The sequence below is a fragment of the Vidua macroura genome, chromosome 17 (assembly GCF_024509145.1).
Source record: "Vidua macroura isolate BioBank_ID:100142 chromosome 17, ASM2450914v1, whole genome shotgun sequence".
Taxonomy (NCBI): Eukaryota; Metazoa; Chordata; class Aves; order Passeriformes; family Viduidae; genus Vidua; species Vidua macroura.
Window position 1 is genome coordinate 7,075,797 of NC_071587.1, and position 21,573 is coordinate 7,097,369.

Consider the following 21,573-nt stretch of genomic DNA (forward strand, 5'->3'; position numbering starts at 1 on the left):
CTGTTATCTGCAGCTCATGGGCAGACGCTGTGCTCTGAGTATTCCTGGCACATGTGCTCCAGTGTGTAGGTCCCTGGCCCAGCAAGAGGCTCTGGTCGCTCCTGTTTGTTCTTTGTGAGGGAGAGATGGGCTTTGCTTCCAGTGAGTGTCTACCAGGGTGACCATCCAGAGGCTCCTGTGGGGCTGCGATGCTCTGGGGCTTGTTCTCAAGAACGCTGCTCACTGCTGAGCTGTTTGTGCTCAAGGTGCAGCCTCAGGGACCCAGGAAGGGACTAGGAGAGCTCTGATCATCTGGGCAGCCCCTCTCCTTGCTGTGCTCCTCGTGGAGACGTTGGCTTTCAAACAGACTTGGCCAAAATGCACTACCTGTGTTGGAGACTCAGCTGCTAGGGATTTCTGCCAGCTGTGGTGGAATATTCTGCACAGTGCTGTGTCTTAGCAAAGCATGTTTGCCTCCTCTTTTGGGGATGAAGCTGTGCACCATTCTGCTTCAGGTTCCTAAATTCCTGTGGTACCCAGATTCCTTCTTTTCTTCCTGGTGCTTAGGAATTCCTGGGGAGCGGGAAGGTTTGGAGCATCTTCTTCCGAACCAGAAAAGCCTGTCTTTAGGCAGGACAGTGTTGGATTTTAGCAGGATGTTGCAGAAACAATTTTCTTACCCATTATACTATCTTCTTTCTAATTTTTATTTAATGAGCTCCTCTGAAAAAAAGAAAATCGTTGTAACAGTTTTCTTAAGTGTGAGAGATCAGGCTGAAATTGGCATTAAGGAGACTAATTACACTCATTCTTCCACCTTCCTAACAGCTGTTTATTGCTGCAGGCTTGTCTTGAGGTGCTGAGGAAGCCATTTAGCTTGGACCAAAGGCACCCAAAGAGGTATCTGCAGTAGAAAGCTGGTATGGGCTTCTAATCTGGGCTGTGCTCAACCAGATGATCTTGTTACACTGCAGAAAAGTACTGTGAAAACTGCAGGTGCAGCCCCCCAGGTCTTGTCCTGGCTTTTTGCTGCTCTCCTGTCCTTCCTCACAGCCTCTCAGCTTCATTGTGGAGGATTCTGTGGGGGCCTGGTCTTAGTCTCAAAATGACAGTGTGCTGTCAGGGGAAGGGACTTCCTCAGGCTCGTGCGTTCTGTGAAGAGAGGTTGCAGATCTCCTGTCATGAAGACTGAGGGATTTCCAAGGACAAAATTGCTAAGAGGATTAAGATGTATAGGGAAGAAGAGTGAGCAGCAGCAAGAGACCTTCCTGAAAGTGATGTGTGCCTGCCATAGTATTTATTTCACCAGAGGACTGAGTCTGAACGTGACCTTGAACCTTGAGAAGCAAATTGAAGGAGGTTTCTTTGAACCTTTCAGACTCAGTATAATACCCACTTGTTATTCTGTGTAGGAATTTGAGAAGTCTTTCACAAGAGGTAGAAAGTTGCAGACAAAGCTATGAACACCTTCAGTTTTCCATTTAATCACACAATATTGAATGATAAATAATTCATGCATCTGCCAAACATTGGCTTAAAAGAACCCAATTCCCTCCACATTTGTCAAAGCGGGAGAATTCCATTTTGTGCTTCTTTATTTTACTTTGTCCTTTAATTCCTATCCAAATGGCCCGTTGTCTGGGCCATCAGCTTTGATTCCACCTGTCCTGTTCTGGGCTCATGCCTTTCCTTTCTTGTCACTTTTGCTGGTGTTCAGGGCCCCAAGAAGTGGCAGCAGGAGGCAAGGAGGGGGGTGATGGAGGTCCCTGTGTGTCCTAGGGCTGTGCCACAGGTGCAGCTCTGGCAGGGGAGGTTGGTGAGGGTTCTCTGCCCCACTGCACAAGAGCACTTCAGGCTCCTCAGGAGCTGCTGGGGCATTAAAAATGTGGCTCTTCTAGGAATGCAACTTCTGACTTTATGCAGGGTGCTTGTAAGGGAACGACTTTCAGATACAGGTCTCTGTCCAGATCCTGAAATGAAAGGTTTGGTCTGAGCTCTAGAGCTCTCTCACCACAGCAGGAGGAGCTCTGTCCATCTCAGAAGTTGTGACAGAGGTGCTGTGATGGCTGCTTCCACCTCCTCTCAGAGACTGTTTTTAAAGAAAAATTAAAAGTATTGTATTCACATAGACAAGGCATGAAAATTCCATATTTGGAAAAAAATTGCTGCAGAGCGAGACCGTTATGGCTGTGAAAACCTCTTCCCTAGGGCAAATGTTGAGATTTTCTTTGCAATTAAAATTTCTTTGAAACTTGGACTAGAGAAGATTTGGAGGAAAAAAACCCTTCCAAACTTTGAAAATACTTCTTTCCAAACAATGCTTGTGTGAGAGCTTTAACAAATACTGTTCCTCACAGTGTGTCTGATAGCAGAAAGTGACTGAACATGAGAAGTCAAAAGGTTGTGAATAGCTCCTGCTCTGGCAGTTGCCTCATTTTTCTATTATAATTTCTTAAGGCAGCATCAAAGGGGACAATAATTAAACTTAAAGCAACTTAAAAAGAAGGGAGAAAGAGGCATATTTATTCATAGAGACCTGAACGTTGTGTAGGTACACATTCCTCTGCCAAAACAACTTTTCTTAACTGTGTGCAAGTTGATCTGAGAAGAAAGGCAGATGAAGGAGTTCCTTGCTGAGAGAATAGTTCCAACGAAGCAGAAAGAGGAAATCCAGAGATTTACTTCAAAAATAAGCATGACTAAACTTTTACTACGGATAATGGGTTTTCTGCCCTGTTGTTAAAGCTGAGGCTATGGTGACATCAGAGAGAGAACTTGATTTTTATCATTGTCTGCCTGTCTTCTGTGCTCTCTATCAAGGCTGAAGACTTGCTGAAAGGCAGATTGCTGCCAAATGTTGCCTTGCATGGTCTAGACCTGAATTTGGGATATGCTTATCCAGTAACTGGTTACATGACTCTTTCACTGTGTAAGTAAAGACAAAAGTAATTTAAATATCTTAATTCAAAAGCCTCTGCAGTTTTGAATCCTTTTGCCACTGATCTCCAGCATTTGTACACAGTGTGATGCTATCTGCTATCCAGGTTAATATCTCTTGCCATCTCTCGCTTGGTTGGCAAAATTTGGTGATATTCTGGAAAGGACACTGGGTTAGAGTCTGCCTTCTGCAGGATCCATTTCAGCAGAGGGTGCAATGGGAGTTCCAGAACTTGCAGTGGCAAAAACCTGTCTAGCTTCCAGATGCTCTCTGTGGCACCAGTATTCTGGTACTTTGTCCGGCTTTATCTGAACATTGAGACTGAAGTGGCACTGATGGGATCTGCTGTGGAATGGGAGCTTGCAGTGCAGTGGCTGTGACCATCACCTGTGTTGATGTGAGTGGGCATCCCACACCTTTTCTCTCAGCAGTGCTGCCATCCCTTACAGAATTAGTGATGTGTGTTCGTGTTTTCCAGTCAAGGACACTGGTTTGTGAGGGCTGCAGCCAGGTTGTGTTGTTGGTCCCTGGTGTTCTGAAACTGCAGAGTATTCCCTGTGGGGCAGGGAGCTCGGTGCCCTGAGCATTCCATTGTCCAGCCCAAAGGAGTAATCCTGAGGTGCCTCTTGAATGCTGGAGAGGAGCTGTGGGGGGCTGTGGGGATATGAGTGGGTGCTTGGCCCAGGTGCTTGGTGTGGTACTGACATCTCTTGTCAAGAGACAGCGTGTGGGATGCTGGAAGCTTGATTGTGATACACCTGCCTGGCCTGGAGTTGACAGTATTTTATATCTGGCAAGATTGCCTCATCTCTCGTCTCTATATTTTGAGGAGAAGTTTATAAAAGAGAAAAACGTCTCATCTTTGCCTCATCTTGTCTTACAATATCCAGTAGAGAAAGTGAGCTCCAGAGAGCCTGAGTTCATGTCTTAGCCCTAGGCTTGGAGATTATGAACCATCTTAAAGCTTTGCAGCAGCCTAGCCATGCTTGTATTACCTCCATACAACAGATCTGGGGAGTGTGCTCTAGCCAGCCTGTTCCTTTTCCCAGGAAGGGGAGCTTTAAGCGGATTTGAATCCTGTTTAACAGGAGGAGATGTGGTCACAGCCCGTGCTGCACTGTAGGCAGTGCTGGAAAAGAATTGCTGTTGGAGTAATTGCTGCTTTTTCCTGCCCCATCTCCCAGCAAGGGCTGTCTGAGGCTGGCCTGTTGTGCTGCCCACGCTCTCACATGTGAGGCAGGTGGGCTCCCTGTGGGGTGCAGACTGAGCTGGCACTAATTTGACCCCCAGAGCTGCTCTTGTGCCTGCTATGGCTTCAGCTGTTCCCTTGAGGTGACACAGCTGACACGTGTGGATGGTGCTGGAGCCAGTGCACACCCTCCGAGGTCTCAGGTAAAGGCACAGTGGGGTCAGAAGGAGCTGGGCAGAGAATGGAGGGGGCTGGTTGGTGCTGGAGGTTGGCCCCACTCTTTAGAAAGGGTTTCCAGATAGGTTTGCATGTTCTGGGAACAAGCTGTTGTGAAACTTGTGCTCTTCTTGCTGCTCTAACAGTGGGGCACTTATGGCTGCTTGCTGGGAGTCCAAGTAGGAGCTTTTGTCCATCTGACTTTCTATCCTGGGTTGTCTCCAAAGGTGCTGTAGTCCTTCCTGTTGGAAGCAGAGCTGCAAACCACTGACAAAGCTGTGACTGTACTCTGTCTGCATCTCCAACCTGCCTCTTACATCTCCCCATGCTCTTCTCTGCAGCCTCCCTGTGAGGTAGCTGTGGTCAGTGCCCAAGCTGGCAGAACAGTGCTGGACCTGTGTGGCTTCCTCATGACAGGTGAGAGATACCTGCTCCAGACCTTGGGCACACCGCAGCTCTTCTCATGCCCCCTTTGTCCCTGCATGATCTGCCCTTGGGAGAGCACATTGTAAGGAGCAGCTCTCTGGCAGCATGGGAGTCCACAAGCTCCCAGTTTTCAGCCATGGGGTTGGGATTCTGCATGCAGGTGCTGGCAGCCACTGCTGTCCCCACCCTGAGGACTGTCCCTGCTGTGCTGCTGTCTGCTCCTTCCTGGGCTTTGCTGGGTAGTGGGGCTGGAGCTGTGTAAGGGGTGCTCCTAGCTCGGGGTCTCAATGCTGGGCTGACCCCAAGATTGTAAAAGTCCTTGTTTCCCAGCCCATGCCGCCAAAGAAGGAGTGTGAAAATGTGTAGGATCGAGTTCTCAAGGTTGTTTGTTTTTCTTTATCTATAGCATTCTTTCTCTGACCTGCTGAGATCCGTCTAGTAAAGCAGCCATGGCAATCTGCCTGCCCTGTCGGGCAGCATCTACATTTTATATCAGAAATTACGTGTATTATATTTACAATAATGTGCCAATAGCTATCACCTATGTTAGACAGTGTGTCTCTACCTTAAACCAATAGAAAAGTGTCACCATCACACCAAGACATGGAGGACAAGAAGAAGGCCAGGACACACCCAAATTCCTCCACCTTGTATCCCTGAATCACATTCTAAAAACCCCAAAATTCTACTTTTCTACCCTGTGTCAATTCACCTATTACACTACTCAAACCCTTGTGGCTTCTAATTCCTCATGTAGAGTTGGCAGCCTCTCCCATGGGCTAAAATCGAAGCCACAGGTGTTTTTGACTTCTTGCCAAGGTCTCCCAGCCCCCTGCCAGGGTCTCAAGACAGCCAGGGCAGCCAGAGGGATGTCCTGGACTCCGACATTCCTAGTTTGAACTCATTCTGCAGGCAGCTAATCCAGCAGCAAGAGGACTATGGGTGTCAGGACTGAGGTATTGCCTCTGTCCAGCAGCCCTCCTACTACAGCCTTCATTTCCTTGTGTCCTCTGGGGTGTGGAAGGGCTGTGGTAAAGCAGAATAAAGCCCAAGCTTTAAGGAGCTCCTCTCATGTGCTTGGTATTCATGCTGTGTCTCTGCATTCTAGAGGGTGGCACAAGCAGTGCCTTGCTCCTGCCTTCCTCCTCAGCAGCCTTTGTAGCATCCTCATGGCTGCTCTGAACAGCTGGAGCAGTCCTGATGCTTGTGCTGGTGGTTGGTGCCACTCTGCTGGGAGGAGTGGGGAGCCAAAGAGGACATCCCAGTTCATGTTTGGTGAGGCTGCAGACTGGGGGTGAGGAGAGAAGGCTCTCTTTCCCTGCCTTTGCATCTTCTGGTACCTGGTGGGCAGTTCTGTGTTTTTTACCAATTATTAGGGCTTGTCAGAGGAGCAGTACTGGTGTGCCAACCCTTCCAGTAGAGCTATGTGCATGGGAGCACTGCGTGAGGTCCCAGGGATGCTCCCTGGCCTCTGGGTGGGACAGTCCTCCCTGGGCTCCTGGGCAGTAATGCAGGACTGTGGTGTACTGGGCACTGCTATTCTGGTGTGCTATTGCCTGCCCATGTCTTCCCCCTCCCCCTGCCTACTTTCTCCTGCATCAGCCTGCATTTATAAAATGAAATAAATATTGACATGGACGGGATGCTATTCAATTTGTCCTGATCACTGGGCTGCGGTGAGTTCTGACAGAGCACAGTGTAAAACATAAGCTCAGGATGTAATTTCTACTGTCAACATGATGTACAGTATAGCTGTGCCAAATGCACACCAACAAACTGCACGAGCTCCTGTGGGGAGGGGAGGGGGGACTGGTGCTGATAATTGGAAGCAGGATGGCAGAGCAGCAGGAGAGGGGACATCCCCCTGGGCCTGGGGCAGTGTGAGGGTCTGGTGCTTCACACTGCATGGAGACCTTGGTGTGGTGAGTGCTGCCATGCACGCTGCCATGTGGGAGCACGTGTGCTGCTGTGGGCTGGGCTGGCTGCAGCAGCAGCTCCCACTGGTTATTTACAGCCCCACTGCTCTCGTGTGGCAGAGAGAAGGGGCACTTCCAGCTGTTGGTGAAAGGTTTTCAATAACATAGGGAAATAAATATTGTGCTAGTCCTAGTTCCTCTGGATGGGACCTTCTGGGGTGTCTTGACTCCTGCTGCTGCCAGGGCATGAGTAGGACTTGGGGCTCTTGGCTTTGTAGCCTCTGCAAGAGGTCTGTGATGTGACAGCTGGAAAGAAGGTTCTGCACACTGAGGAGAGACATGACCCTGAAGCTGTCACAGAAGAGACACAGGCTGAAGATTTGTCACTGGAGAAGAAGGATCTGGTTTGCAGCAATGAGCCTGGGCCCGCATTTTGTGGTGCAGGAGACTGGAAGTTGCCACAGGTTTCTGTAGTTGGGCTTTGATGTCTGGGACCTGGATGAGGCAACTCAATCCTGCATTGCTGCCCAGAGGAAGAGCATGCAGACAGCTCAGCTGAGAATAGCTGAACTTTGGACATGTGACACTATCACCGGCAAACCACATTGGCTCAGATGAGAAATCTGTTAAATATAAAAAACAGCACAATAGCTGAGACTATACATAAGGTTGTGTTTCCCACAGCAACGCAGCCCAGCCCCAGGGGTGTTCAGCAGGACTCTCCTTTCCATGGCAGAATCTGCTCTGTGGAGTGCTCAGATGCAACGGGGCTGAACAAGTTGCCTTGGGAACTGTGGGCCAGCTTGTCTGCCAGCCAGGGAGCAGCTCTGCTCAAGTGGAGCTCGCCCACTGCAGCATCTTCTGCCCTCACTTCCTCTTTCCTGCTTTGCCTTAGTGTGTGCATTTAAGCTGTTCTTGTTACTGGTTTATTGATACTGTTTGGGACTGTGCTGCTTCCATTGGTGTGCTGTAACTCTGGTCAGGCTGACAGAGTGGCCCGGTGTCCATTTCTGAACAAGGAGCAGTTCCATTTGTGTGTGTACAGGGCTGTCTGCAGTGTGTGCCTGGGGTAGCTGTGTCGTGCGGGAAATCAGATGCCGCTGAGGTGTGAAATGATGTGATGAGGGGAGTGAAGGTGGCTCCTACTGCTGTGACAGAGCCAGTGCTGGTGCTTTCTGCCAGCTGTGTGCCCTCAGTGCTGGGTTCTGGAGGCAGTGGGAATGTGCTGCCTTCTTGTGCCAGCTCGGTTGGAGACCCTGGATGCTGATGTTAGTTGTGGTGCCAGGATTTGCTCCATTGGACTGGCTTCCTTGCAGCCTCCCCATGTGTTCAGAAGGCCTTCAGTGTTGCAGAACTGCACCCTGGCACTGGCATTGCTGCCTTGTCAGGCTTCTGGCAGGGCTTTATAAATCTGTGTGGATAGATTTGCTCCTGGATGGCAAGGACAGATGCTGGGTGGGCAGAATGGGAGATTTCAGCAGGTGGTGGCTGCTTCTCCCCAAGGCTCTGGCTGACACAGTTGTCCTGAGACCACTTGCAGATGGATTATTTTTTAAATTCTCTTTCTGGCAGTTGAGTTTACCAGCTACAACTCATTTGTACTCAGATTTTGGATACAACCAGAGGTGTTGCCTGCAAAAGTGCTGCAGAGTGACAGGCAGAGGTGCTGGGTAGGGTGTTCTTCCCACACTTACTGTTTACCCTTGCTGCTGACCTGAAACTCTTGCTCTGGCACAGCTTATGCTGCTCAGTTTATTGACATGTCTCACTATCTGGGTAACCTACTCCAAAATAACCAGAGATCTCCTAGGTGTGAGAATTTGGAGAGGTGCTGTTTGTGACAGTGATGCGCTATGTCTTGCTGTATTTATCTTATGTATACCCAGGTAAATGTGACAAAGCACACTTGCACTGGTGCTGTTTTTGTGAGTGTCTTGCTCTGGAGCCTGCTGTGGGTCGGGCAGCCTCAGCTCCGTTGCTCCAGAGCAGGGACCCCAATCTCTGCATTTGATCTGTGAAGTTTCTTTACCTTCTGTGTGGGAAGAGATGGCTCAGTCCCCCACCTACAGGTAGTCTTGCTCCCCTAAGAGTGCAGTGTTAAATACTCTGGCGTTTGATAGGGATCCTCACCAGCTGCCCTTTGGGAGCAGGGACAGGAAGCACTTCTGCGTGGGGAGGCCTGCCTGCAAGACAGTCATGGCATTGCCAACAGCCTCACCTGGCTGCTGTGGAAATACCTTTATAATAAATGGGCTGGCAAGGAGGAGGAGCGGGGAGCAATGTTACTGCTTCTGTACCATGATTGCTAACTTAAAATACACTGGAGACCCTGTCTTCCTTGGAGCATGAAGTGCACAGGGCTGGCCCATGTGACAGCTGATGTGCATGTGTGAGTGGAATATAGCGTGTGTACATGGGGAGGAAATGTGTGTGCACACTAGTGAGACACAAATAGACAAAAGAAGCCAGTGTGTATGAGTGATCTTAGCTGTGCATGGGGATGGGATGTGTGTGAGACCTTTTGGTGAACAGATTTGTGCACATTGTGTGACACACAACTTGTGAGCCATGAACAGGCAGTGTAGAATGATGCATCGTGGTTCTCAGGGAAGTGTTTGTCCAGACAAGTGAATGCAGACAGCAAAGAGTGCAGCAGACATTCCCTGTTTGGGAAGCAGTCCCATTGGTGGAGTCACACTGGGGAATGGCAAGTGAGGGAAAGGGCTGGAGAAATATGTGGGAGCTGTCCCTCCTCTGAACTGTTCAGATTCATGCAGGGGTCTGTGCAAAGCACAGTCCAGTTCCCTTTCTATGGGGAGTAGATGGACATCTAGTCCAGGATCATTTGCATTTCCATTCACCCTTTTTCTGCCTTCTATTAAGAGTAACAGCTGACAGGAGATGGATTCTGCAGACTGGTGCATGTTTCATGAGTAGATCAGGCTGTGGCTGGTATTGCAGAGCTCTGGTGGAACCTCAGGGCGTTGGTGCAGGGAGAGATGGATGCTGCATCCCCATCTCCTGATGAGGCTTCTTCTCTCCATGTGCTCACTGGATGCAATGTACCCTTGGCTAAAGGTCTCATGTCTCAGCCCTTAGTGCCTTGAGGATGGCTTGAAGCTTACACCAGAGCCCTTTTTCAAACCGTTACCTTTAGAGTCAGCCAGGTGGCAAATTCTTGAACAGATGCTTTTCTCTTGCCTGTGGCTGCAGAGGTGAGATGACAGAAAGGTTCTGCAGGAAGGGCTTCAGGAGTGTCTGCATAGGCTGTACCAGGGGCTGGTACCCCTCAGTGTGAGCCTTGTCTGCCTGTGCAGGACTGCTGTGGTCTGGTCCTGCACAGGCACTAGCAGCTGTGCTGTGCCAGGAGTGCTGCTACACATCTCCTAACAGTGTGGGTGGGCACCAGTGACTCCCTCCAGGCACAGACCTCACTCCTCACAACAGCCAGGACCATGTGGTGAGGGGATGCCCTTGTCAGCAGGGTCCTTGGTCTCGGAGTCCCTGCTGGAGCAGATGTCTGCAGTGCTGAGAGCTCTGCAGCCCTCCCTGTTGTGTTCCTGCTCTGGCAGGACCTGTGGGATTTGGCCCTGCTGTGGAGCACCTGGGGCAGGGCAGGGCAGGAGATGCTGAGCAAGGCTGCAGGAGCAGCATGGGGGGACATTGGGCTGTGTTTTCATACCAGCTCTGACACCTTGGCTTTTTCCAGGCTCCTGGAGATGCTGCTGACTGCCCTGCACCTCCCTGCATGAACCAGCAGAGAATGGAAGTGACCGGAATCATCTGGGCAAAGGACCCTTCAGCAGGCACTGGGATGGTGATCCCCTGGAGACAGGAGTTACAAATGGCCTTGTGAACCTCACGGACACCTGCACCGCCACACCCCTTGCACAGTAGTGCCAGGCTGCCACAGGGCAGGCAGACGTTGGCCACAGCAGCTCATCCTGTTAACTCCTCTGCGAAAACCTTTGTGGAAGAGCTTTCCTTCTCCTCCTGTGAATGCCAGCAGTGGGTGTCCGTGCCCCGTGTGCCCGCCAGCGGGGTGGGCAGCAGGCTGTGTGTCACCCCCTTCCCCAGCGAGACCGGCGGCAGCCGAGCACAGAGCCCTGCAGCTCTGTCCTGGGGGACAGATGCCAGCTGCCAGACTCTGCTCTGGAGACCCAGGAGCAGCCTGCGAGGCACCAGCACTGACTGCTCCCACGGCAGCAGCGGGCAGTCCGGGACACCTCTTGTCACAGGTGTGACTCACACAGGACAGGAGTGCTCCAGCTGCAGGGCACGGCATGCAGCAGGGACGGGGATGCTCTGCGTTGACCAAGCAGCCTCACGCTGCTAGTGTGGACTTTCCTCCTACTTTTCCCTAAAGGATGCTGGCTGCACATCCAGAAGCTCCTGCTCATGCAGCCTCCTAGAGTGCCATGGCGAAGGGTCTGCAGGGCTTCTCGTGGACCATGCTGCTGCTGTTCTGCGCCATCCAGGAGCTGGGGTCCTGGGCCATGCACACGGCGGTGGAGGGCCCTGGCCTAGGGGAGCCCGGGGATCCTGCACTGCTGGCCAGCGGGCGAGTGAAGCGCGGCTGGGTCTGGAATCAGTTCTTTGTGGTGGAGGAGTACACGGGCACGGAGCCGCTGTATGTGGGGAAGGTAAGCTGACCTGACATCTCCATGGGGCAGGGTGGACATGCTGGCGGTGCTGAGCAGAGAGAGGGCTCATGTGAAGGTTGTTCACGGGAGCCTGGCTAGAGAAATACTCTGTGGACTGCAATGGCAGGAGCCTGGTCCCTGCTGGGGGTGGTGAGGTCAATGTGCTCCCAGGGATGATAACAGGACACACCAAGATTTACATCTGCGTTCTTACAGTCGTATACTGGCTTCTTGTGGTGTCTGGGGGTGGGTGCAAGAAGCCCTGTCTCTGTGGGAGCTGCTGGCAGGTGACAGTGCCTTGCTGGGCAGGACTGGGTCTGCAGGTGGGAGCTCACCACACTTCCCTGGTGTGTGACCTCCTGGGAAGGCTGGACATGGACCTCTGCTCCCTCCACTCCTGGTGTCCTGAGGCTGAAGGAGCATTTCACCTTGGGGTTGCTGGGCTTTATCCTTTTCTGGGAGCTTTGGAGAAACAGCTGCCCCATGTGTCAGGCAGACATGGTGTTTGTATTTGGGTGAAGGCAGTGCTAGCTGTTGGGACCAGTCAGAGGAACACGCTACAATCCAGCTAGAGCTGGAGGCATGGGCTCACCCCGAAGGAAAGTGCCCAAGAGCTTGTACAGCAGGGCTGCCTGATGGCCTCAGCCGTCTGGGCATGAGTCTGGAGGAGCTTGAAAATGGGTTTCTTGGCTGGGGGCCAGCAGGGATTTCAGTGGTGATTTGTGTCCGTTTCAGCAGACACTCAAAGCCGCGCTCCTCCGCCGCCCTCGGAGCAGGCACAGCTAATTCATGGCTCCCCTGGGAGCAGCGGAGGCACCGGGCCCTGTCACAGGCCTGGCAATGCCTCGGCTCCAACTGAACCGAAACCTACAACTCACCCGTTTTACAGCCCCTTTCCACATCAGCCACCGCATCGCCCGCCCGGCTCACGGCAGCAGCACTGACATCACTGCCTGTGGTCCCCAGGGCTGAAAGCCAGCAGGGCCAGGCTTTTCCTGGTGCTGGGAGAGGATGGAGTGCTCGCCTGGGACACTCTTTGTCCCCAGCAGTGTGCCAGCCCTCTTAGCAGAGTCTGTGGGTCCAGAGCCTTCCTGCACTGGGGGACCCTGCAGAGTAGTGGGGCTTGCCCTCTGTGGATGCCTCTCACACACCTACACGTGCTTTCTGCAGGGCCAATACCATTTCCATAAAATCTGGGTTCTCTAGCTAATCCTTCTTCTGAACTGTAATTTCCCCTGAGGCTGCTGTCAGTTTGATGTGGATTTCTTTGGGTTTTTTAAATAGAATTATGGGGTCAGCACTAGTTACAAACTTCTGCATGTGGACAGATCTATTTTAGATAGAGGAGAGGATTAAAGGGAAAAAAGCAGATTTAATTAAGTTGCTAATATTTAAAGAAAATTGATGAACTCGGGCTTTATGAGTTGGAGCAAACAGAGTGCGCCTTTATTACGGGCTAGTTTTTATTTGATTTTCTTTCTTTTCTAGCCCCAGAGTCATTTTTTATTTGTGTATCTGTGCTTTCTGTTTAATTGCTTTTAATAAGGAATGTGCACCTCTGTTCATATTTAATTTTGATTTAATTATTAGTATGTAATTAATGGCTTCGTAAGAATTCTGGTTGTAGTCTTTTAGGACAAGGAAACAATTTTTGCTGTTTGACAAATGGGACAGATCAGCCCATTGTCCGCCCGCTGGATGTCCCAGTTCTGCAGACACTGCTGTCCTTGCTTGGGGCTGAGCTGCAGGCAGGGCTGGGTGGTCCCTCTGCTCGTGGGGCCCAGCGTGTGCCAGAGCTGTGAGACTTCAGTCTCCTGCCGTGCCCAGGGGTGGAGGGAGCCCTGAGGCTGTGCCAAGCCTGCCTGCTGTAACGGGGAGGAGAGAACGGGGAGGAGAGAACACCTGGGATGTGGTCGGGTCTGTGGCATCTCCCCTCGTGTTTCTGTAGTCTGCGATCTGGCCCTCCCCCATTAGTTGTTGTTTAGCCAAGCAGCACAGATTTAGCTCTTTTAATCTTCCCCTGTAAATCAATCTCTGCAGCCCCTTGAGCCCAGGCTCCATTTTTCTTCCTAGCATTCCGGTTTGCAGGGATGCTGGTGTCTGCTCCGAGCAGTCAGTGATGAGCAAATATGTGAAGAGGACGTGCTGAGAGCTCAATGTGGTGCTGGATGCTTTATCTCTAGCCTAATTATTAATCATGAGCCCAGTGTTCAGCAGAAAATGCAGGTTTCTGCTGCCTGCGCTGTACAGACCTGGTGCTCCTTCTTCGTTCTGAAAAGCTCACGGAGTAGCAGTGAGAACTGGGAGAGGATGATAAAGTGAAGAGGGCAGCAAGCTCTCCACCAGCCAGCAGGGAGGGTTGGGACTGGATGGCCAGGATGGGATGACCATCCCCACAGACCAGGGCAGGATGCTGCAGGTGGCCAGGGGGGGTGACCACCCCATAGGCACGTTTGCAGCCAAAGCCATCACGGTGGTCCCAGACTCTGCTGGGCTCACAGCCCTATTAGTGAGCTGAGTGAAGGTCTCCTTCCAGGCAAGCCTTGAGAGATGTGTCACCATGGGCAGTAATTTGTGAATGTTGTGCAAAATGCATTGAACTGCCTAACGTGTGGGTCCCTCACTTGTGAAATAAATACATAAACTGTATCTAACAAGACAAATATAATGAAGGCATCGTAAAAAAAGAGGCAGCTCTGGTATAAATTCTTGCTGGTAGAGCTGTATGTCTGAAAGGTGGATTATAGAACTGCAGTTTGGAAGATTGAATGGCCCATAAACATTTTCATATTTCATTAGCCGATTAATGGACAGCTTTTTTCTTTTTGTGGAGGGGGGACATGACTTTGCTGATTCTAAGCAAAAATTGTAGGAAACAAATGAAAGCAGCTGATGAAACCTTTCCGGGGGCCTGTCCCATTATGGATTGTCCCAATTAATGCCCATGCTGCTCTCTGTCAAGATGCATTCTGCCTGTCCAGTTACTGTTAATAGATTTCTCATAAGTGGCTGGATTGTAAAAACCTCATAACTCAGTTTAATGCCACCAATAAAATTATCTCTGGACGTCTGGCCTGGATTCCAGTCAGCTCTTGGTCCATGGAAAACTGCTGTTTACCCTTTCTTTTCCTAATTCTAAACATTGTCTTAATTAAAAACATGAAACAGCAGAGATTGCCTGCAAAGGCATCTTCCTCAGGGTCTGTTTTTAGTCCTGAACATGAGCTAATTTGTCACAATCAAGATGTTGTCAAAATCTTTTGCAGATTTTGTCCAGGTGGGGCTCTGGGTATGATGATAGGACGTTGTGACCCCTGTTATCCTGCAACATAAACCCAGCACAGGGGCGCAGCAAGTGTGTGAGCTCTTCAGCAGGGAGACTTTGTCAGCTCCAGCTGCCCAGATCATGGAAGGTAGCTGTGGCTGAGGCAAAGCAGGTGGATGAGGATGGACTTTGGGCAATTGGTTGCATAGAAGGGGAGGGATGCTGATGGTGAGGTACCTGTGCAGCTTGGGAGAGGTGGTCCCATGCTGCCAGAGTCCTGGGTCCTTGCCCATAGGGAAGCCTCTTTCTTTGGAGTGCAGTTGAGTTGTCCTTTGCTTTTCCATCATCTCGTAACCCCTTATTAAAGGGATTTTTCCCTTGGTTTGTAGTGGGGGTGGGCACTGGCAGAATCTGTAATCTGCAGAGCTGTAACGGCAGGCCTGAAGTTCCAATTTATTGGGCCTTCCTTTATGCACCGGAGTTGTCTGGTGATGCTCTCTGTCACCATCCAGTCCAACAAGCGCAGAGTGAGCAGAGGGGCATCACACAGGGGCCATGGGCATCTTGTGCAGGTGGCTAGGGTTGGGTACAAGCACAGCCCCAGCCTGCTCCCACCCTCTCCCTCTTTCCCTGGCAGATCCACTCGGACTCGGATGAGGGAGACGGCTCCATCAAGTACACCATCTCCGGGGAGGGCGCAGGGACCATCTTCCTCATCGACGAGATCACAGGTGACATCCACGCCACTGAGCGCCTGGACCGGGAGCAGAAAACCTTCTACACGCTGCGGGCGCAGGCCCGGGACCGGCAGACGGACCAGCTGCTGGAGCCCGAGTCAGAGTTCATCATCAAGGTGCAGGACATCAACGACAGCGAGCCGCGCTTCCTGGAGGGGCCCTACATCGGCAGCGTGGCGGAGCTGTCCCCTGTCGGTAGGTCTGCTGCGGGGGCAGTGCGGGCTGGGAAAGCTGCACCTCTCTCTTGTCAAACCTTGAGCCTGCTGTACCCTACAAAAACCACTTGCAAATCCCAGGGATTCCAGAGCTAGGGAGTCAAAAGGGAGAAATAAATAAGGTGGCTTAAGAAAAACAAGTGGATAAATCCTCTGAGCTGATTGCCAGCCTTTGGCTGAGCGCTCAGTCTCAGCCCTAAGCTGTGCTCCGGGGATGGGTCGTGGTGGTGGCAGCTGCCTGCTGTGCATTGACTGTGGCTTTGCACAGCCCCCTCCCTCCTAAATGCTGGATGGTTGGACTAAACCCTCACAAATCAAGGGGCTCATGTCTGCCTGTGGTTCAGATTGGTCTGGGTGGTGCTTCTCCCCCAGCTCAGGCAGTCCTCTGTGTGCTGCTTTGCTGCTCCTCTGAGCCCAGACATCATCCCCTTGTGTGCCCCCATGCAGAACTGCCAGTCCCTTCTCAGCTGGATCTGCTCTTCTCTGAGGGGCCAGGCATTTTTGGCTGAGACTGGGGAATTCATGTCCCTGTGACAGAAGTGTGGCTTCCCTGTGTTCGCCTTAACTGCCCATCCCCTTGGCACCAGGCCCCTCTTAAGTGTGTTGGTGATCAGCCTCACTGAAGCTCTGAGGGCCGGGCTGGGATGATGAGGCTGGGATGGCAGAGCAGGACAGTCGGCTTTGTGCTCACCCAAGCTTCAGGAGGGGTGCAGGGAGGTGATGTGTGAGCTGCAGCACTGTTGCCCTCACTTCTGCTGGGTTCCCATGCTGCTGAGCACAGCTGGAGCCCAGGAGGATGGCTGGTGCTGCACTGCCTGAAGCCACGCCGTCCCCTGTGCACGCTGGGCTCTCTGCTACCCCTGTAGCAGGCTCTGTGTGTCAGCATGTGCTGCAAGCAGGAACTGTAAATCATGTTCCCAAAGGCTGTGTCCAAGTAGCAGACAGCTTGTGAAAGGCTGATGTTGAAGATCAGGCGGGACCCCAACACTGTCAGCAGGAGAGGAGTGAGCACAGGGGGCAGTAACAGTGCCAGCACTGCAGAGAGCCCCCAGGGCAGGGGCAGCAGCTGAGCTGCACCAGGGGCGTGAGAGGCCAGCTCAGGGCAGCCACCAGGTCCTGCTGTGCTGCTGCAGGAAGGTCTGGCTGCAGAGGCATCTTGGCAGCAGAGTGCAGGGAATGGTGCTCAGGTCTGCACTTCCTCAGGACAGAGCTCCAGCTCTCCATGGTTCGTGTGCAGCATATTGCAAGGCTGGTGCGTGGCCTCCAGCAGGTACAGATGTACAGGAATTGCCTGCACCAGAGGAGCTGCTGCTGCCTAGATTCTCTTCATGTATGGAGAACAAGTTCTGAGGCATCCCAAGCTCTTCTTCTGCTTCCAGTTAGCTGTGCAAATCCTTCCCTCAGTCAGAGAGTGACCCCTTGAACTACAGCTGGGTGCTCCTGGAGAAATGAAAGACAGCATGTGGGCACCAAAGCAAGAGGCATCCTGTTCCCAAAGGGAAGAAAGAAATTAAATTAATCTGATTTGCTTGAACAACATTTTAAAAAGCAAGGAATTCTCAACTCTGGGTATTAGACAAGGATCCCAGTTCTTTGAAAATCACTAACAATTATGGAGCTGCCTGATCAGACTGATGTGAACAAGACATATCAAAGGAGACAGTTTCTATGCGAAATTGGAGATCAGAGGGAGAAAGAAACACGGTTTCACAACATGAAAGAAGGCGATTCCTGCAAATTAAAATACTCGGAAGTTAAAAGTGAAGAGGAGTGCTGTGAACGGCGTGGGCTGCATTTCCCAGCTGTGTGCTTGGAGAGGGGAGCTGGAGCCAAGAGCCTGTTCTGCTTTCCAGGCTACCTGCCTGCCACAGCCTCGGAGCCTTCTGCAGTCTGGCCATCCTGGGGAGTGTACGGGCTCCTCCAGAGCAGCCTTGCCCTGGAGATGGCCCAGGGAAGGCTTGACACATCATCTTCCCGTGCTGCTGCTGCCCGGGCCCCAGCAGTGTGAGTGCAGAGCTGGCTTACCCTGCTTTGCCCAGGAACAGGCAGCACGAAGGACAAGATGGACACATCCTGTGAAAGCATAAACAGGCAAGGCTGGCAAGGAGCTTTCTGCTCAACCCTTTGAGGTTCAGCAGCTGGGAGATAGATACGGCTGGTCGTGGACCTGGTGTGAGAAGTTCAGCTCCAGATGCTGTAGGAAGGGCTGAGGGTGCAGGATATGGGAAGCTGCTGGGCCAGGGAGGTGAAGTTCAGGATATTCTTGTGGGAAGAGACCTGCCAGGCCCTTTTTGTGTGGGAGTGCTCCTTTTGTGGCATCAAGGCTGGGTGCAGCTGTGCTCATGGCTTTGTTGTGGTTGGTATTGATAGTGACATTTGCTGTCTCTGAGCTGGACAGAGCATCTCCCCTAGAGCTGTGGGGTATTGTCATGAGGCTGAATGGGGAGTGTGCCTTGCTGCCTTCCTGAGTGGGTAGAGGTGATCCCAGCTTGGCGTTGGCCAAGCAGGAGAACGAAGGCTGGGGAACTTAGGTTGGCTATTAGTGTATCAAGATCAAAGCCTGGGGACCTGCTGGTGGCCATGCCTGCTCTCAGCACCACTTGGATTCAGCTGTGCTCTGCTGGGGAAGGGGCTGGGGCCACTCCAAGGACAGGGCTGCTCTCCAGCTTGGAGCTATAGGGAGCTGCTGATTCCCTGTCTCTGCTGCTCTGAAGCCTTTGCTCTGCATCCCAGCCTGAAAAGTTAAGGGTGACCCCTTCTTCCTCCTCTCATGGTCTTGCCTTCCCAGACCTCACTGGGGTTTGTGCTTGGGTGGTTTTTGTTCTCACTCAAGGCAGCTCTCAGCTACATTCTCCATTCCCTGCCAAAAGCAGAGTCCCAGCTCCCAGAGGTGGGTGCCTTCCTGGGGCATGAAGAGGAATAAACCAAATACAGTCAGATCCGCTCTGTGACAGCAGGAGCAGATCAAAGGACATTATTTGCATAATGAAGGAGTACTAATTGGGAGGGAAAGTCATTTGATTTCCTAGTGTCTAAGAGGGAATAACAAATGAGAGAAGTGCACAAACTCTCAGAGTAACTGGGAGTGCTTTGCAGCACAGCTGCCCCTTGCTCTGCGCTGGGGCCAGGGCAGTGTGTTTGTACGTGCTGCCTGAGACTCTGAGACTGAGGGTGGACTGAAGGCCTCTTTGTTCCAGGATCTTGCCTTGGCAGTGGCCAAAGTGCATTCTTAGGAAGGAGGAACAGCACACACAGGACATGTGATGCTCCTCTTAATATTCTCCCAGCCAGCATCTGTTTTCAGCTTGGAAATTTCTTTGGCTGTGGGTGGTTTCTGGGGGTTTAGTCAGCTTTGGTATCTGTCTTCCATGAACTCATCCAGACTCCCTGTAAACCTCTGCAAAGGGAAGAGGAAAGGGATTGCTGTTGTTATCTGATGGATCAAAAGTGGCAGATGCAGGATGGTCAGGAGGATAGGGGATTTGTAAAGGGCAGAGGTGGTACCTGGAGCTAGCCCCAGCCTATGAGCCAGGCTGGAGAAGTCATTGTTTTCTACACAGGGATATCCTACACTTGGAAGAAGCACATCCAAAGTGGAAGCTGACCCAATAGCTTTATCTGGCCTCCCTTGCACAGCAGAACCAGCTGCAAAACCAGCAATTGGCTTCTCTGGAGAAAACTGATCTGGCCTGGGGCATCAGGAGCAGTAGTGCAACTGCTGTGGGAGGTTTGCAGCCTGGCAGGGAGGGCAGATGGGTCTGTAGAGGGATGGAGAGGTCCCTGCTCAGCCCCCAGGGGAGCTGGGCTGGAGGCCATGCCCTGGAGTCATCCAGGCTGAGGAAGGCAGGGGCTTTTGGGGAGTATTTTCACTGACTCCCCTGTGCCCACAGCACGCATACCAAGGAGCAGTGTGTGTGCAGGATGGGGGCTGAGCTGCAAATCCTGTTTACAGCTTCACTGCTGTCCTGTCACCTCAGGGAGAGGCTGCTGGTCAAGAGCTCACAGGCTGCTCTGTGCTGGCACCCCAGGCTCAGCCTCTGTGGATACCTCTGGGTGGATCTCTCCAAAATATCAGAGTTGAGCAGAATCCAGCACCAAAGGGAGAGACCTGCAGCTGCAGAAGAATGTAGGATGAGACCCAGCCAACTGCCTTAGAACTGCAGGAGCTTCACCTTGTTACGGGAGGTGCTAAAATTAGCTGTATTTTGGGTTCCTTTCCTGACCTCCCTGGGGTCTGCTTAAGAGCTGTCTGCTGCACTGAGGTGTGAGCCCAAATCCAGCACACGGTGCCTCCTGTTAGACAACTCTGTTGGTTGCACAGGGTGGGTGTTGCAGCCCAGAGCTCACCTGTGGGGTCCTTGGGGAGCAGGCACAGCCTGGAGTGAGGAGCATGCCAGGAAAGGCATGGAAATGATTCCATCAGAGCATCACTCCTCCCTTGGTGCATTTCACTCTCATTTCTCTGTGTACCACCATGTCCAGATTAGAGGCGATTTGGCTCTACAGACAGAAACTTGGGGTCAAGCCCTGACTCCAGCACAAAGCTGGCTGAATGCAGAAGTGATTATTGTGAAGAGAAATTGTTTAATCTCTGTGCTGGGAGCAGAGAAAAACACTTTGTTTACCATGCAGTCAGAACACTTGCAGGCAATCGGATTTTCCCCCACTTGCTAGAAAGTACTAAAGTCACTTGTGTGTATCTGGAAGCTGCTGGGACAGCAAGTGGCTGGGAGCTGGGGCTTGCCCTGTCTGTCTTTGGTGAGGTGAGTCCCCCCACTTCTGCACTGTGCTCTAGGTCACGGGGCAGGCTCCAAACACTGCCCTGCCCAAGTGAGGACCTCATCCAGGCTGCCTTTGGCAGCCCCTCAGGGAACCTGAGCCTCTCCATGGGATGCTTTGGTTTGCTCCCCATGGCACCACGTTTACCTGCTCCATGCCAGGGGCTGCGGTGCTTTGTGCAGTGCCTTTCTCTGGCCAGACACCCCAAAAGAAGTTTCACAGGAGCACATTGGAGCAATTGCACCCTGCCAGGTTACTGCCCTGGGGCTTGTCCTGCGGGGTGAGAGGGCTGTGCAGTGAATCTCCTCTGGGCCTGGCTTTCTACCAAGTCAGGATGTTCACAAGATTGCAAGAAACTCACTTCTGCTCCAGTAATTTTTAAGCTACTCTAGTTCATTTTTTCCCCGATGTCCTGCCTGAATGTGTCTGGGGTGCATCAGCCACTGCAGGTGTTTGGGGCCAGACAAAAGCTGTAAATTGCATTGTTTATAAAATCCCACCTGCCTCCTGCCCCATGGCACCCAGGCACCTGGGGTGAGAGTGCTGCACACTGGCATCAGGCCAGGGAATGTGGCTTTGAATGACACAGCACTCCTTGCAGGGTCCCTGATGTTCTGCTGGACTGAAGTGCCTGAGTGCTGTCCTGGAGATGGCCAGATCCACACAGACAGGGCTCTCAGCATGGCCAGAAAGTATCCCTGGTCTCTGCCTGAGATGAAGGTGCTACCTGAGCCCCAGAGTTCGTCTGGAGAGCATCTGGAGGCTCCTGGTTTCACTGCAGAAGGGTATTGCTGCCATGAGGAGGGACAGTCAAGTTTAGCAAGTGCTGCTCATTTGCCTCTTTGCCTGCCCAGAGCCTGGCTGTACTTCTGTCCCTGGGGAAGTGACAGGTCCCAGCCACTTGCTTGTGCATTCAGTGCAGGGCCCCTCTGCTCGTGGGTGTGTTTGGAGTTTGCCTGTCAACATTTCTTTCAGCTGAACGTGTTTGGAGTGAGTGGCATAGCAAGTGGTCTGGAGCTCTCAGCCTTCATGCAGGGTCGCTGGGACTGGCCCCAGAGCTCTGGGTCCTGTGGGAAGGCAGATGCCAGGACAGGCCTGCATTGCTATTCCAAAGGTGCCCTGCAGAGCCCCATCCATCCCATCCAGGGCACTGGGCAGAGCTGCTGTGCCCTGCCAGCCCTGGGGACACTCAGCGTGGCAGGGCTGAGTGGGGCTGAGCTCTGCCCTCACGGGAAGGGACCCTGCAGAGAAACAGCTCCTGCATCCTGCA

The 21,573-nt window shown here is 52.2% G+C and overlaps 1 protein-coding gene across 4 annotated transcripts in view; it reads left to right on the top strand.

Moving 5' to 3' along the window:
- The window catches only part of CDH22 (cadherin 22), a 77,445-nt gene that overhangs the window by 14,664 nt on the left and 41,208 nt on the right, over positions 1-21,573 (top strand). For 3 of the 4 annotated variants that reach the window (XM_053992905.1, XM_053992908.1, XM_053992907.1), the window contains exons 2-3: positions 10,374-11,307; positions 15,210-15,504. In XM_053992905.1, coding sequence (XP_053848880.1) covers positions 11,083-11,307; positions 15,210-15,504 — 520 coding nt within the window. In that variant the 5' untranslated portion in view covers positions 10,374-11,082. Of the gene's footprint in view, positions 1-10,373; positions 11,308-15,209; positions 15,505-17,993; positions 18,056-21,573 lie in introns of those variants that run through there. The other variant, XM_053992909.1, reaches the window with a different exon arrangement.